The sequence below is a fragment of the Haplochromis burtoni genome, unplaced genomic scaffold (assembly GCF_018398535.1).
Source record: "Haplochromis burtoni strain Fernald_Lab_line unplaced genomic scaffold, NCSU_Asbu1 Contig_12, whole genome shotgun sequence".
NCBI lineage: Eukaryota > Metazoa > Chordata > Actinopteri > Cichliformes > Cichlidae > Haplochromis > Haplochromis burtoni.
The window spans coordinates 2,084,603-2,102,295 of NW_024582373.1; the positions used below are offsets into that span (position 1 = coordinate 2,084,603).

Sequence of the window (17,693 nt, forward strand, 5' to 3'; positions counted from 1 at the left end):
CACACACACACACACACACACAGAGGAGGTGCTGCAGTGCTGGCATTTACTCTCACACCTTCTCCATCCTTTATCCAGATCAACATCATTCTGTGCATTTGATTGATTGGCAGTCGCAGTCACTGATTGACAGCAAGCCTGGGTTTGAGTTTCTGTATCTCAGTTTGGTGGTCGGATTACAGCCAGCTTCCTTTGAAGAGGCCCAACTGCTCACAGAATTATTTTTATATACGAGTTTATTTTCTGTCAGTCACAGGAAACCTTTTGACACAGGCCGTCTGTGTCAAACATGAACAACAGTGTAAAGCTTTGTAAATACTTAAAGAATCTGTGGGAAAGCCTTATTGCAGACAGACCTGGGATAATTGTGTTGCTGACTAATAATAAAATCTGGCTTTATTATCCGGACCGTTGACTTCTTTTTGCTGCCGTCTTGCTTTTGTCCAGGATTAAAAATGATGTTGGTAAATGGAGCATGTTTATCTCGGCTGTACAGAATTAGAAAGGATCTGTTTGCAGTGAAAGTATACGCACACAGATGCACAGATACACGTCTCCTGTGAGATATCTTTTCACTCTGTGACTATCAGTGCAGTTGAGAGAGCTTTGAAGCTCTGCTGTTGTGGTTTGGATCAGTAAGGGTCAGAGAGTGTGGGTGTATCGTAGATCTGATGTTACAACGGTTGTACACAGATTAAGCGCATCAGTACATTGTATACTTGTACACATTGTATACAATTATATGCAACCCTAAAAGTTGCACAGATCTGGGCCCCAGATGTCAGGGACAGTGCAGAAAACTGAGCATTTTTGTGGTACAGTCACAATTGGTTTATCCAGAAGTTATGAGTCCCCAGAGGTGTTTTTTTTGGTTTTGTTTTTTCCTGATGTCTCATCTTCATCTGTTCATTTGTTTTGTTGTTTTTGTTTTTTAAGAATGAGAAGAGCAGCCCGCCTGCCATTTGCCCTGGGCTGGATGATGTCCCGCCAGTAATTTGAAACATATGAACACTCAGAAGTATTTTTGTGACAAGAAAGCCGCAGTTAAATCGGTTAATTCGTCCTACTCGGGCGTGGCTCTTGTCTGCAAATGGGAGCATTTCTAGAAAATGGGAAAGAGGTCCCTGTTGTGTAACACAACACTCTCGGAAATAAACAATTAGAGAAGTAAGTGGCATTGATTAGGGCAGTTTCATATTGCTGGGTGCTGCACACTGATCTACAGCAGCAGCAGCAGCAGCAGCAGCTGTGGCTGGGTGAAAGAAGCATGCCAGGTGAGAACAAACAGTGAAAAGGCAAAAAGTAATGAGTTTGGTCCACTTTCTCCTCCTGTCTGCAGGTTTGGAGGGGCGCCCCCTCATGGCACGGCCAGAGACTGTTGTGTTCCTCTGCAGCTCCAGAGGGTAAGTATTCCCTTCCTACTGCATCGTTAACTTGACACTCTCACCAGCAAAAATCCAGATGCACCACTCGTAGCTGTATGAGAGGTTTCCGTTCCGTTCCTTTTTTTTTTTTTTCAAAAAAAGGAGAAAACCCCAAACAACAATGCGAGAAATTCTGCATCAATCGGAGAGTAGAGGCTCATTTGGAGTTAACAGGCAGAAGTCATTAATGTGGAATCAGTCTCGGGGTAGCATCTGCTTGTCTGTGTGAGAGGCGAGAGTGATGGAGAGTGTGAACAGAGGGTGGAAGAGAAAGGGAGCAGCACTGCAGAACAGGCTGAATTCATTTAAAAGCGTGCCTTAATAGCTGTAGGATTGTAGTAAAGATAGACACGGGGTCCTTGCGCTTTTAACAATGCTCCTGCGATGACAGGATAAACGAGGACAAAGGGAACGTGTGCGGCAGAGGGGGGCACTCGGGGCAACGTTTCAAAGTATCACTGTAATGAAGAAACGGTCTTAAAATGAAACGTCTGAACCTTTGGTGTCTTTTAAACGTGACACCTGGAAAAGAAGCCCGGCTGGTGCTGCCTGTGCCAGTTGAGCGTCCTTCATTTCTTGGTGTGGACCTGGGCAGATATCTGCTGATTCACTGCAGTGGGCCTGTGCAGGAGGCGGAGGTTTTTGGGTGCAGCAGCAACAAGGAGGCTCGGATCATATCTCCTATGGGCTTGCAGCCCCCTGCCTTGATTCATGTGTCTGTCTTTAGAGGCCACTCAGCATGATAATGGTATAAGCTGCACAGGCTCATTACAACAGTAGTTTGGTTATGGACCAATAGAGCCATATTACAGGCTTATATTAGCAGAGAGTGCCAGTGAGCCGAGCGTGGGCTCAGCTGTTTGGGACAAAAGTGATGGAAGAAAAAAGCAGGGTGTACAGATGGCACCGAAAACGCACAGAATCCTAAACTTGAACTCAGTCCCAGGTACACTAAGTGATTCCATCTTTTTCTCGGCTATGAAAAGTTAAAAAATTTCAAAGAATGAATAAACTACGGTGTTTACCTCGAGGCCTTTTAATTCAGCCTCACCACACGCGCATGATTTAGAAGTCTTTCAGGCTTTTATGTGGGAATAAGAAACATCAATAGTTGGCTTCAAAGAATCATCGGCAGTCCTGTGAGGAACAGGTTCGCAATGTTAAGGCTGTATCGATTCTCCAGAACAGATGGCCTGAATAGGGCTTATTTTGGCAAACCGCAGCGAGCAGTGTATGTCTTTTAGTAGCTATTAGTCCTGTGTTGATTACTGACAAATATTAGATGTGCTAAACCAAAAATTAGGTACTGAGAGTAATAAGAATTTTTTGACAACAATGTGCATAGACTCAATTATTAATGCAGCTCTCAGTACAACTATTTTACTATCTTATTAAAAAAAGATTTTCATTGACATGCCGTCATTGTTGATGGTTACAACCAAGCTTGGATGCATGCATTTACAATAACTTAGAAATGATTGTTAATTGGAACCAGTTATCGAATCCCATTCCTAATCACAACTTGGTCAATGCACACGTCCAGTCAAAGCATCCTGTCTGTGGGAACCCACCCCTACACTGCCTCCGAATTCGTACCAGATAATTTCAGCCAATAAATAACTGTTGATGAATTACATTGACTGCAGCGTCTTATTGGATAAGTTAAATGGAGCCAGTGTTCCAATATGGCAAGATCTGTTAACGTTTAATGAACGATCACTGAGTTTTATGTTTAGTGTTGTGATGCGCCCAGTTAGGGCTACTGTGACGCCCTGAACCACAGTCCAGTGAGCAGTTAGACAAAATGCTCTTGTTAGATAACCTTTTTTTTCCAAGGTTTCTGTGTCTATATGTTGGACCAATTGTTTAAGTTTTATAGCAGTGCACTTAAGTTAATTAGATACTTAGTATCAGAACTCTGACTCCATACCACTACTTTGCTGGTCAAACTGTTTAATTCCAATATATCAATCAGGCCACAGATGGTATCATCTAGATGTTTTGTAGTGAGCCATGCAAAGTAAACCAAGAATAACTAGACTCCTGCTTCTCATTAACGCTTCTTAGCCTTTCTGTAACCTCATTTTATAACCACAGTTCCAAAGGAGTTGGGACAAAGATGCAAATCTCATGAAACCATATTTTTATTCACAATACGTCATAGAAACATATCAAATGTCTTGAAAAAATTTCGAATGGGAGCAACAAAACCCTGGAAAGGTAAGTACTACAAAAAAAACAACTGGAGGAGCATTCTTCAGCTAATTAGCAACAGGTCAGTAACATGATTGGGCATAAAAAGAGCATCTCAGAGAGGCTGAGTTTCTCAGAAGAGGTTAATGAGTCCTTAAAAAAACTGCACCTACAAATTTCAGAATAATTTTCCTCAGCGTGAAATTGCGATATCTCATCATCTGCAGTATATAATATCATGCAGAGATTCATCCTGCATCTCTGATGGTATGTGGGAGTTAGTGCTTGCGCATCTGGAAATGCACTATGAATGCTCAAAGGTATACACAGGTTTTAGAGGAGCATGTGCTCCAATCCGGGGAAGTTGTTGTTTACTTCAGCAAGATGATGCTAAACTGCACACATACTGTAAATCATTGCATTCTGTATGTACTTCCATTTTACTCAGCATCCTAATTTTTTGGGCATTGAGGTTGTGCAAGATTACTGCTTTTGTGACGTTCGACCCGTCCCTGTTTTCTTACTCGCGACCCCTACAGAGGTGACGGTGGTGTATCAGAACGGGCTGCCGGTGATCTCAGTCAGTTTGCCGTCCAGACGAGAGCGCTGTCAGTTCACCCTCAAACCTCTCAGCGACTGTGTGGGAGTTTTCCTCCAACAGCTCCAGGCAGAGGACAGAGGCATCGACCGGGTCGCCATCTACTCTATGGGTATGCTCACACACACAAGTGAACAAAACCTCATAACCTTTAGTTCCAGTACCTTTTTGTTGCGTAAGCCCTCTCTTATTTTCTCCCCGTTTCTCTTTCTCTTCAGATGGGGCGAGGGTTGCCTCCTCCACAGGAATAGACATCCTGCTGCTGGATGATTTCAAGCTCGTTATTAACGACACCACACACCTCGTGCGGCCACCGAGGAGAGGTGAGAACTGGCGAAGCCTCTGCTGTTCGTTGTTAGGCAGATTTCAATCATGGCGTGTACCGCTGCGACTGTGGGTGTGACAGGTGTTTTGGGGGTTGCAGTGATCATGGTGATAGGTGCTTTAGCATAATAAGAAGCACAACCACTGAAGCCTGAAATTCTTGTCTGAATTCTGCCTTAGGGGGCGTCACCAATAAGAGGAAGTCAGGATTTTATTGCCAGCATGTGGGAAGCCTGTTTATTTATTTGCATTTGTGTGTTTAACTTCAGAGCTGTTGCCCCACGAGGAGGCGGAAAAGTTGAACGATGTCAAGTTTCTGGTGCAGCAGCTCTATACCACGCTGCGCATCGATGAGCACCAACTTAGCAAAGAGCGTGAGCTAATTGGACGACTGGAGGACCTGAACTCACAACTCCGCCCCCTAGAGAAGGTCTAACTCTCTTAACGTGTTTTGGAGTGCTGTAATATTGAAATTTGTGCTGCTACAAGACGATTAACCTTCACCACAACATCAAGGAACTTGAAATTAAGTGACCTGCATGCTTTTATTAAATTTTTTCATGGGAGACAAGAAGCTGTTATGTAACTAGTATAGCATATCACCCCAGTCACAATTCACACGACATGGCTAATATAACTAAAATGTTGTTATTCAGATGTTACTTGTGTACTGAAGGGAATTACTGACCTAATGGAAAGTAGTTTTATGCGCTCCGCTTGTGAACGCATGTGCGGTTTCTGTATTATCTCCTGTGCAGGTGAAGGAGGAGCTGAATAAGAAGGCAGAGCGACGCACCACTTGGGTGTTGTGGGGTGGCATGGCGTATATGGCAACCCAGTTTGGTATCTTGGCCAGGCTAACCTGGTGGGAGTACTCCTGGGATATCATGGAGCCGGTCACCTACTTCATCACTTACGGCACTGCAATGGCCATGTATGCCTACTTCGTTCTAACACGTCAGGTAAGACCACAGTCTTCAAACTTGGATAAAGATGTAAAGGCCTTAACAAGGTGTAAACATGAAAGCTATCACATGATCTAAGATTCCATGTTTGAAGATTCATACTGGTGGAAAACCAGGAGAAATCTGTTTAGCAACCTAATAATGGTTTGAATGCTGCAAAGCAGTGTTTCTCTTTTTTCTCGATCTATGGAAATGCCATCCAAAGACAAGCTCAAACGGATGTAATATGCATTCAGGCAGTGTTCCTGTTATATATTTTTACATTCTGATAACCACTGAAGTCACTTATAATAGAAAAAAGTTCAGCTTTGATAGAACCTAATCAAATATGTGGATTTACTCCTTTTCCCTGCTGATTTGTTTTGTTAATTAACAATCGTGCACTGTTGCCTGACAAAAAGCATGGAAATAGAATCGATCTATTCATATTATCGTATTGAAGCCTTTTTTCTAGTCTCCACACTTGTGTTTTTGGTGCTTTCGCTGCACCAAAAAGTGTGACTCATTGTAGGCCAGTTATGCCGAAAATCTGTTAAGAACCACCCAGGAAATCATCACACTTGGGAAATTTAATGGATTTTTAAAAAACTTTTTAAAGCCTGGTGACATCGTCGCCCTTCAGAAATGTGTTCAGCGTTTATACAATTACCATAAATTTTTAAATCCAAGGACATGGAGCCAATTTGATGTTGGCTTTCTCACTCCTATAGAAATGAGTAGATGGAAGGTTTCTGATAAACTGGGTCCTCACACACACAGCTCTGACTGCGTGTCTCTGTAACCTGCAGGAGTACGTTTATCCCGACGCCAGAGACAGGCAGTATCTGCTGTTCTTCCACAAGGGGGTGAAAAGGACACGCTTCGACATTGAGAAGTACAACAAGCTGAAGGATGATATCGCTGAGGTATAGTTGCTCGGTTGAAAGCTGGGTGTTTTGTAATGTAAAACCAGCGCTGCAGTCGCACTGGGGATTCACGCATTTTGCAGTTCAGCTCTCGGATTTGTTGTGCCAGTGGATACATGCGGATTTGTACCACCCCGCCACATTTTATTTATTTATTTGAATTTTCACTTCCCTCATCTTCCTCTCTCACTTTACATCCTCTTCAGGTGGAGTTAGATCTGAAGCGTCTACGGGACCCGCTCCAGCTCCAGCTCCCGATTCAGCAACTCACCGACGGCAAAAATTGATGGGAAGAGTGACCTCCCCCTCGCTCAGCTCGTGCAACCCACTTTTTTCCTCTTCTCTTCTGCTGTCCTACTCCCTCCTCCCTCTTTCCCATCCATTTCTCTTAGAGTCCCCTATCCCTGCATCCCTCCCGCACCCGATAATCCCATCCCTTTATTCTCTGACGGAGGTTTTTTTCTCCTTTTTTTTTCCTTTTCTTTTTTGGGTTCTTCTTTTTCTTTTTCTTTTCCCGACTGGAACCTCGAGTCGGAATTGCAAGCAAAAACTGCTAAAAGGCGAAAAAAACAGGATGGTGAGAACATCAAGAACTGAAAACGTCTCACAGCTGATGGATGCTGGGGATGATGGAAAAGGAAGACGATGACGATAGCATTCAATTGGCCACAATGGATATGCCTCAAGTCTCCAGAGGGACAGCCGGCAGGTAACTCCAGGGATGAAACGGGAATTACTACACCTGTAGAACACTCCACGACAAGGAACACGCAGCGGGGGCAGCTGTGTGTGTGTCTGTGTGTGTTGGCAGGACTTTCAGGCTTCCTTGGGACACTGACCTTGGCTGCCCTGCGGGTTACCACGGCGGCGCAGTCCTTCTATCTCTAGTGGTCAAACTGTCGACACACACGCCTCCTCTTGGACGGGGCAGGCTGCGAGGACACGTTTACAAGAAATCCCGACCGCAGTCACACCATCGGGAAGACCTTCGTTTTTCCTGTGGCCGACTCCTGCTGCCTCTCCCTCTCGGAGCCGCGCCTCCTCCAGGCGACGGACAGCTGTCACAGATTGACCTTCCTTCGTCAGGAGTCCGTCTCCACTCACAGGATGCAGGATTGAAAACGCCTCATATCCTCTTCCTGTTTTAACGCCCTGTAGCGGCCCAGCCTGCGCAAGTATGACAGTACTACCGACAACAACATCACTGTGTGTTCTTTTATTCCAAAAAAACGAAAAAACAAAAAGAAAAAAAAAATGATAAAAATATTTTGGCACTTTTTATTTTGAAAGCCATAGTATATTTGTTATGGAAAAATATGAATATATATGTATACAATCAAATAAACCAGATGACCAGAGGCTAGTTTTTTCAGTGGGGGGAGGAGCTCTCATACAACAAACCTCTTTTTTTTTTCTTCTTTTTTTTGGCATCAAACAGCTCATCTTACACCCTCTAAAGATCTCCTGCCATGAAGGAAGCCCACTAACAGTCCAACGCACACTTAGTCGCATACGGACACACACAAAAAGCATCGCCCTATATGCAGTACATACATAAAGCTACCAGTTTTTATGCATTTTCATGGCAAATGCACACTGTATGTGCCACAATAACAGCATTCAAGGTGGATGTAAGGCTCGTTTGCATGGCTGCCAAGGGGATTGGGGGGAATCCAAATACAAGGGTGCTGTTTGACTTCTTTAATTATCTGAATGCAGCAATTGCTGTAGAAACGCTTAACATAACGGCAAGGTTGAAATCTTTACCGATCATTGCCTCAGACAAACTTACAAGCATGGTAATACACTTGATGAACTGGCTTCTACAAAAACTTCCTTAATAGCTAGAGGTTTTTAGTAAACTCCCTGCAGCTCAGTAACCATTGTCTTGCCATCTTGTGTTTTTTTTTCTTTCTCTTACCAAATGAAATCACAAAATAAAAGCTCAATCCAACAACAAAACAAGTGTCATGGCATTGAAGTCATAGAGGTTTTCTCATTCAGAAACAAATCCAGAGTGTTCTCCTCCCACTGCTGCTGTAATGCCCCTCCCTCCCTGCTCCCTTGATGGCAAGGCGGGGTAGACTGCATGCTGTGGTATGCCCTCAGTAGAAATCTGTGAATGTGTAGGAGCATTATTGCAATTTTGTACTTAATTGGACACCTTTCTTTTGCACATTTGCTAAAGAGTCATCCACATCAAGCTGAAGTCTTATTCAGAGGTTGTACAAGCCATATATTTATGTTGTCCATTTTTATTTAGGGGGGATGGTCATGGAATAAACCTTTGCCAGGTTCACATATAAATTTATGTTCAGGCCGAGGATTGGTGGCCTTTTCTTCCCCCCATAATCATCTCTATAGCTTCTCAAAGCCAGTTATCTTCACTTCTGCAGAGGGGAGGCACACGTGGACTTCAGCTCCAGATCATCCTGTGCCTGTGTGTGAACAGTTGGCAAAATCCTACTGATGAGATGCTTGTGTTAAAATACAGATTTTATATTAAAATGCATGATTTTAGGGTCAAATCAAAGGTTAGACCTGCAGATCTCAAGGCAGGATTTTTAGTCGAAACTGTTACCGTGTGTGTGTGTGTGTGTGTGTGTGTGTTTTACCTCCCAGGGAAAAGGTGCCTTTTGGATCATTAATTATTTAAACTTTTTTGACAATGTAGCAATTTGGTGAACGGCAACATGATAGGAAAAACTATAAGAAGAGAAAGTTAATCTGTCTTTTTTTTTCCACGAAGAAGGGTTAAATTTCACTCTGTGGAAGTGGAAATCAATTTTTTGCTGTGTGTGTGTGTGTATGTGTGTGTACATGAGTGTTTGTTTGAACCTGCATGTCTAGTGCACAGAGAGCAAAAGTGCACATCACCATATTCATGAGTCCTTTGCTCCTAATTGCCGCTTGTCAATAGCGCTAAAAATCAATTTGGCTCTCATCCCGTTTTACGGCCGTCATCAGCTTTAAATTTGTCTGTCCTGAACACACACACACACACACACACACACACACACACACACACACACACACACAAAGAGAAAATGGTGTTTCCTTGGAGATGTTCTGCAGAAGGTGAGTCCTCCCCTCTGCTGTTTCTACACAACAACTCCCTCCATCATCATCATCATCATCATCATCATCGTCACAGCCTCCTTTTTCTTTTTTTCATGCCATCCACCATTTATTGCCTTTTTTTTTAAAACTTTTTTTTTAAAACAATATATCAAATATAGGGAAACTTTATTCTAAAGAGGGTGTTGCATGAATGTATGTTTACATGGGAAATATGTTAAAAAAAAAAAAAAAGATGATTTATCAAAATAACTGCAAAGATAATTTAAGAACGTTGTTTGTAGAGATTCCTAGTTATAAAGGGCAGCGGGCGGGGTTGCGTCTGCCCTGCCAAATCTGATTTAAATCCAGGCCAACCAAATGCTCAAAGCCCATCTTCACCTTGTTTACTCCCTTAAATCCCTTCCCTCAGCTCCCCAATAAATGGAAAAAAAACCACCTATAAAAGAGGTTTTATGATCTCTCGTCTTGGAGTCCAAAGTAAAAGTGGCAGGTGCATTTTCTTAGCTTATTGGGGGCTATCTCCGGTTCGTATCCCTCCTGTTATTCTTTTTCATCAACCCCCAGCCTTTTTTCTTCTCCAAAGTCACATTATTACAATGTTTTGAATTTGTTATGTTTTGAATTTCTTGTTTTGTTTCTTTGTTGCGTGGGTGTGAGCACTTACAATAAGATTAGTTTAAAATGCCTGAAGAATGAAGCAGATTATTGGGTTGAAAATGATCTTGTACTTCATTCTGACCTCTTATTTACTTTTTCTTTTCTCCTGTTGACATGATGCTGTAATGTTGGCAAAAAAAAAAAAACAAAAGGAAAAAAAGGAAAGAAAATGTAAAATCCTGTATCATTTATGAAATATGTATAAAAGAGAAATGTAATTCAATTATCAATAAAATCCTTATCCAGTTTTTGGAACCAGTGGTCCGGTTGAAATTTGTGATTAATGTGTAACGCTGCCGATGTTTACAAGAAGCTTTCCAAGGTCTCGATGACTTCCCCAGACTTTCCTTGGCCTTCAGCCCTTCCTGCACAGGACATCCTATGAGATAGATCTGAGAATCAACACACTCTTGTTTTTATTTTTGGTGCTTTTTCAATCTTGTTTTGATCATTAGAGCAGAAAAGGAATCATTTCCCTTGAATAACCCGAGAAAAGCCACGAGCCATATCGCCGTGTGGTTATACTTGGGTGCATCACTCCTTTAAGCTAAATGCTAATGACAGCAGAAAAACACACTCACAGTGACCAATGTGAGTGTGAGTTCAGTTGTTGACATTTGACATATAACTTCCTGTCTCACAAGTAAAATACAGCTAAGGTCATGGTCTCAACAGTTTTGCAAAACATCTTGATAAGAAAAAAAATTCATCCAAATGAATCATTAGAGCTGTCACAATTGTCTTGAGAGCAAACTAAATGTGATCTCTGATCTTTATGACCCTTCTGGTTAGTACCTAGCTGCTCATTTAGTTAAAAATCCAACAGGTCAATCTCAGCTAAAGGATCATAAATGGGATTTAGTGTCAGGAACTGGATCCGGCAGTGCAGCTTTAACAAAACTGACCAACTCACAGAGGTGTGTGGTTCCTTATCATCATCTTCTGCTTATTCGTTTTACAGTCGTAGGGAGGTTTTGAGACTATCCCAACTGTCATAGGGTAAGAGGGAGGGTACACCCTCGACAAGTCACCAATCTCCTCATCTGCATCCATGGATGGAGTTCATCCATTCATCATCAGTAACTCAGCTTGCTTCATCCATCCTACGGTGAATTTAGAATCGTCAGTTAACCTAACGTCATGCATGTCTTTGGACTGTGGGAAGAAGCCAATGTACCTTGAAAGAATTACACAAACGGGGAGAAAATTCAAACTCAACATAGAAAGCCCAGCCTGGAGTTTAACCCCGGACCTTCTTGCTGTGAAATGACTGTGCTAACCACCATCATGTCACCCTCTTTAACGCCATAATATTAAAAATCAAGCCTAAAAGAAAGCATTGATCCTTAAGGCAAAAGCAATCCTTTTAAGCAAAGTCATGAAGAAGTCAAACTATAGTAACTTATTCAGATTATGACTCAGTTGTCCACATATAAGCCTAAAAATCTGGCCTTTAAAAAGGAAAAATTAAGAGCATTGCATAAAGGAGCAGATAAGGTTTTATAATACATATAAACATATAATTTATGAAACTCCTGCACTGTCCTAAAATACAATGCTGATTCAGTTTATTTGTTCCCCAGAGACTTGCAGCCAGGAGGGCTAACGACGTCTTACTTACAGAGCTAAGTGTTCTGACTCATTTCTTCTAACTACCTCATGGATTAATGTCTCCACTGACTTAATTACATTATGAGACACAAAAACTGCATCTCAGGTTGGCTTCTGCAGGTTTTAAATGAAAAGGGCAAAGCTGTAGATACTTTTTTGGCCTCCGCTGGCGGCCTGAAAAACCTACGAGCACACGTCGACTCTGCTGGATCAGTTTGTCCTCATCAAAGGTCTCGCTGCGCTAAAATTTGAGTGTGCAAACCTCGCCGTCACCTTGAAGTGAAAGATGCTTCAGCGCGACGCTAAGCAGTTTAATCAGATCGGTTAAACCGAGATTAGATCATCACTCGTTTTTTCAACGAGCTTTAAATCAGGAAGAAATGAAGGACAGACGTGTCTCAAGCTCCAGTCAGAAAACATGTGTTGGATATTTTAAAGGCATGTGCAGTGTAAAAATAGTTTTATGATGGAAACAATGGGAGGATGGTCCTGTTACTGGATTTGGGGAGCAGAAGGTCAGGGATTCAAGGTGAGAGAGGGACATGACAATGTGACAAAGATAAGAGGTGACTATTAAAAACAGACTTCCTCAAAAAGATGAATCAGAAGTGCCGCACATACACAAACACACTCAGGCCTGAGCTTGGATCTTCTAACCAACAGCGAGAAAGCAGATCATGATTTTTTTGGTAATTACCGGTCTGGCGCTGGAGATTCTTGCAGTTGCAGGTGTAGGTAAGTGGATTATGCAATTTTTTATACTTACGTCCAAAATAAGCAGGTATGTCTATTATAAAAACGTTTTTACTGTGATTAAAAGCAACGTGAAATTTAATGGTCAAGCTGCCAAAAGCATTACTGTAGTTTTTACATAAATCTAAAGAAAAGGTCAGATAAGTGCAGTTTTTGGGTACTATTTTCCGCTGTGGATTTATACACATTTAATGCTCTGGTGAGTTTTTAAGCAGATTAGCAGTGTTACTGGAAAACCAGGCACAGAGCAATAAAAGATGTCGGGCTTTGGCCACACAAGAAGTTGTTAGAGTGATCAGGTCATTCTTGTTTTGTCCACATTAATAAAATATCACTAGCTGTAACCTTTAACAAAAAAAAAAAGTGATATGAAAGAGAGTAAGTTTGTGCACTGTTGCTCTTCATCTTCATTTGTACAGACAAGATCAGGTCAGACATGGCTCCATATTCTCCCCAAAGCCTTATTAAGTTATTCATGCCCCATCTGGAAGATTTAATGCTCCCATTAGCATACATCCGCATGAGTCAGCTATGTCCTTTGCCCCTTCTGTGCTGTTGGAGCCGGGCACATTTGGTCAGTCGTACGTCTCTCAGAAATGGCCATTAATGCTGTCAGAAGACTCAGACTGCGGATTGATCTGTCTGCTTTTACTTGAGCAGCGTGGTGACAAGATGTACTGTCCATTAGTTGGCGGAGGCCTATATGGTCACAAAATTAGACAAATAGCACAGTCTGCACTGTACTGTATGTGTTTGCCTTCACGTCTCTGGTGAGCTTCGTTCTGTCAGGTGTCACACACAAAGCACTTCCATGATCTGTCTGCTTATTCAGCCCTGCGAATACTGTCTGTTAAACCCTTCTTTTCCTCTCATTGCCCACTCCCTCATGCTGTCACCTTTTGTTTTATGTCTGCCCCTTAATTACACTGTTAAAAAGGGCATGAAGAAGGGAAATACTATTGATCGTTTTCCTGCACTTTGTTTATTCTCCCTGTTCAGTCGCTCTCTCTTGATTCTGCTGGCAGTAGTGAAAAGAGTCACCACTGACAGAACTCATTGGCTAAAGAGGCCTTTGAGGACAGCTTGTTGGCTTTTAGTCCAATTAAGGTGTTTCCATCTATCTGGCCAATCCAAAGCTTTCATGGTAACAAATGGTCAAGTGGGAAAAGTACCAAATGGTGTTAACTTGAATTCAAATATACAATAGAGCGTGCACCAAAGCCTCTTTCTGAGCCTTTATATGCCAAACTTCTTTCTCAATGATTCATCATTTACAGTTTAAATGATTTATATTAAACACATTTATCTTACTTTTTAAGGATCTAATCATGTGGTGCTTATTTTCTCCGTTCCCACCACCCCGCCTCAGTCTTGGACCCCTGCTCTGCGTACATCAGCTTGAACGAACCGTGGAGGAACACAGACTACCACGTCAACCAGTCATCCGGCGTGCCCCTGTGTGACAGCCACGTCTCCGGTGAATGGTATCGCTTCACAGGCATGGCCGGGGATGCCATGCCCACCTTCTGCATCTCCGAGAATCAGTGTGGCACACACGCCCCCATTTGGCTTAATGGCAGCCACCCAAAGCTCCATGAGGGCATCATCACCCTGCCTGTCTGCGCCAGCTTCAGCAACAACTGCTGCCAGTGGAACGCCAGCGTGGATGTGAAGGCCTGTCCTGGAGGATACTTTGTGTACCGCCTGCCAAGGCCGTCAGTCTGCTTCCATGTGTACTGTGGCCGTGAGTGAGCACGTCGGATGTGACATCTGTTGGTTCGTGAGATGCTTTTTTCAGTAGCCTGACTTTGTTGTTTTTGTGTGTTGCAAAGATTTCTACGATATTTGCGATGAGGCCGACTGCACGGGTCCCACATGTCCGCAGTCTGACTGCCGCTGCGCCCCTGGAAATGTCCTGGGACCAGACGGACAAACATGCCTGGGTGAGACACGCAGAGAGGGAGGAAGTGGAGGAGACAGATAAGTTGTGCAACAGACAGAGATAAGCGAGGGAACACGGAAGACAGATAGGCTGGAAACGTTTCGTGGAAAACAACAAGAAAAATCAATCCAGCTGGATTTGCAGTCGGTTCACCCAACTGTTTTAGTTTCTAATTAAGCTGTTCCTATGTTATTCCTCATTTACTCAACGTAATATCCAGTGGCAAGTAGGGTGACGATTGCTGCTCTATGTATTTATATCACCTATAGCACGATCATTTGTACAAGACATTCATTCACAAAGAGATTGGTATACCAAGGTATAAAGTATACAAATATAAATATATTAATATTTAAGTCTTGTCTTGTGTGTTGGTTCACTCATATCCCCAAATCGTTCAACTGGTAATCTTTCTCTTAACTATTTTCACTGTTCATTACTTATTTTTAATGAGCCTATCACAACGTCTTTAGAATATTAATATTAAAATAAAGCTTATTTTATTTTAAGGAGCAGAGCCTGATTTAAAAAAGCAACAGAAGCAATCAAACATTTTAAAATACTGATTTATGGTATAAAAGGTGAGCATCTGCAGGTGTACGTGTGTGTGTTTGTGTGTGTGGCATACTGGGGCTTAATGATGGTTGACAGGCATGCTAGGGCAGCGTGGCCAGTTTGAAATTTACCATAATCTCATTATTCATCCATCTACCAAATCTGCCAGTCCTCACCTCAGTAATTACTTTCTCATTTCTTCATTCTGGCTCACTCTTTCTTCGCTCTTTTGCACTCTCACTTTTGTTTCACCGCACACTTTTATTTCATCCATCATTATTTCTTTACTGGGCCTCTCAGGATTATAAATGCAGGTTTAAAGTCCTTTAAAGTTGATGTATCATTCCTAAGTGGATGGCCTCAAGGTGATACACTCCACTCTACCCATCTGCTGCTCAGTTATTTAAAACGAAACTCATCTGATATTAATATCTGAACCTGTGTGTGTGTGCTCAGATGTGAACGAATGCGATCAGGTCAACGGTGGCTGTGCAGAGGTATGCGTGAACACCAAAGGCTCTTGGCGCTGTGAGTGCGGACGAGGCCGTGTGCTGGATGAGGATGGACGCACCTGTAGAGGTACAAGCACGGGTGTGCATTTATGTGTATGTGTTGTACAGAGATGAGTAAACTGGACACACACACACACCTCCAAATACTCTCCTGTTCTCTGTGTTGAAGAGATAGCAGGCTGTCATGTTAACAATGGAGGCTGCAGTCATGGCTGCTCCGTTCTGCTGGACTCCTATCAGTGCCACTGTCCCAGAGGGCTGGAGCTGGGAGAGGACAAGCGCACGTGTCAAGGTGCGTGTGTGAGTGAGAAAAAAAGGTAGATATCAGTGATAGGTAATCAATTGGGCAAAAAAAGAAGCAGCCGTGAAGATACATGTTTGGATTTATCTCATCTGATTTTTCAGCAGAGATATGAGGTGAGTGCATTTCTTCAGGTTTATTATTACTGTTGTCAGGGACGATCTATAATCATATTTGAAGAGAATAACATGATTGGCCTTTTCTAGAGAGCCTTTTTTGAGAATCAAGAAAAATTGTCTGTTGTCTGTTTATTTGTTTGTTTGTTTTGTGTCATTTATGAAAGAAGACTCCAAAGAAAAAAACATTTTTATTATGGTTTATTGAGCAGATTAAGTTTTTGATTAACAGTTCACTAGATAATAAATCAAGAAAAAAATGTTCTTTTAAGTCAGAATGCAAAAACATTCACCTATAAACATTATTTTATTCTTGATTTATTTCTCAGTGATCAAGCACTAATGTTGTCAAAAGAGTACAAACAAAATCAAGGCTTTTGGATTTAAATCCCTTGAACAACAGTTTGCCAAAACATAAAAGGAATGATGCTGATATTCACAGTGGGGGAGCTGGAGCCAGCCATACTTTGTTTATGGAAATAAGATGTAATTGCCAAAACTGACAATTTGTTTCTTTTCCTTGCGCAACACATAAAAAACAACAGCACATGTTCAGAAATTTCCAGCAAGAAAGTGATAAATCAGTAGAAACTACTTAGAAAAGTTAAGCGGCCACTAGTGGTAGAATGAAGCAGTGTCTTGGGGCGGCTGTGGCTCAGGAGATAGAGCTGGTCGTCTACGTATTGGAAGGTCAGTAGTTCGATGGCTCATCCTGGCTCCTGTAGTTGCTCCTTGTTTTTCTGCTGATAGAACTCGGCAGCTTGCTTTTACTGGTTTCTGTATCATTACTTCTCGCCACAGGGCATCATACTGTGTGATGTGGCATATGTTGTTGTATCATAATCACACAACTGTGAGATCATTTTAAGCAGCTTTTTGTTGTTTTATCCATGTAATAGTTGGCGATTTCTGTTTTATAGCGTTATAAAGAATCTGTGATATCTTTGACTCCCCCCTCTGCAGTTCCTGTCCAGTGTGATTCCAGCTCTATTACAGTATCAGTTCCTAAGGACCTTGTAGGCGGCCTGGAGCTCTTTCTCTCCAACTCATCTTGTCGGGGTGTCTCCAATGGCACACACATCAACCTCAACTTCAGCCTCAAGACATGTGGCACAGTAGTTGAGGTCAGAGGAACTTGGGTGGAATTTTTGATAGAATGTGCTCTGGGTTAAATATGTAAGCCGAAGGCTTTGAAAAATGAGCAGTGCACTTTAATATGGGTTGCTCAAGCTTGTTACTAACTGAAAAACCCATTAATGTAATATAAATGTTCGCTCTCAGGTGACAGCTAATAAGATTGTAGGGACCAACCTGGTGACAGGTCTCCCAAGGAGCAGCCCAGGAAGCAGCGGGGACTTAATAGTCCGCACCGGCAAGTTGGTGCTCCCAGTTACCTGTGAGTTCCCCAGGGAATATCAGGTTTCAGATGAATACCAGGCAAGCCAGCGCAACTCAGCCCTAGAGCTGGAGGGCCACAGTGAGGGGGTCTTCACTTTCTCCCTAGAGCTTTTTAAGGATGCCCAGTTTTCAGAGGCCTACCGCACCCCACCCCAGCTCCGCCTGCATGACTTCCTCTTCTTTGGGGTTGAGCCTAAGGAGAGAGTGGATGGTCTCTCTTCCCTGGTGGAGAGCTGCTTTGCTACACCGGGGCCCAAAGCTGACCAGGCCCTCAAGTACTACCTCATCAGAGATGGGTGAGTGTAGGTTTCATGTTATTTCATTTCATATACACTGAACAAAAATATAAACGCAACAC

General features: G+C 42.5%; 2 protein-coding genes across 3 annotated transcripts in view; both read left to right on the top strand.

Annotated features, from left to right (window-relative positions):
* Positions 1–10,408, top strand: part of mcu (mitochondrial calcium uniporter) — an 80,768-nt gene extending 70,360 nt beyond the window's left edge. For both annotated transcript variants that reach the window (XM_005915416.2, XM_005915417.2), the window contains exons 3-9: positions 1,340–1,403; positions 4,157–4,327; positions 4,434–4,538; positions 4,809–4,969; positions 5,298–5,501; positions 6,293–6,409; positions 6,616–10,408. In XM_005915416.2, coding sequence (XP_005915478.1) covers positions 1,340–1,403; positions 4,157–4,327; positions 4,434–4,538; positions 4,809–4,969; positions 5,298–5,501; positions 6,293–6,409; positions 6,616–6,696 — 903 coding nt within the window. In that variant the 3' untranslated portion in view covers positions 6,697–10,408. The remainder of the gene's footprint in view (positions 1–1,339; positions 1,404–4,156; positions 4,328–4,433; positions 4,539–4,808; positions 4,970–5,297; positions 5,502–6,292; positions 6,410–6,615) is intronic.
* Positions 10,409–12,086: 1,678 nt separating this feature from the next.
* The window catches only part of oit3 (oncoprotein induced transcript 3), a 9,296-nt gene continuing 3,689 nt past the window's right edge, over positions 12,087–17,693 (top strand). Inside the window, exons 1-7 of the mRNA XM_005915415.3 lie at positions 12,087–12,493; positions 13,881–14,255; positions 14,344–14,454; positions 15,465–15,587; positions 15,690–15,812; positions 16,901–17,061; positions 17,219–17,631. Coding sequence (XP_005915477.1) covers positions 12,436–12,493; positions 13,881–14,255; positions 14,344–14,454; positions 15,465–15,587; positions 15,690–15,812; positions 16,901–17,061; positions 17,219–17,631 — 1,364 coding nt within the window. The 5' untranslated portion in view covers positions 12,087–12,435. The remainder of the gene's footprint in view (positions 12,494–13,880; positions 14,256–14,343; positions 14,455–15,464; positions 15,588–15,689; positions 15,813–16,900; positions 17,062–17,218; positions 17,632–17,693) is intronic.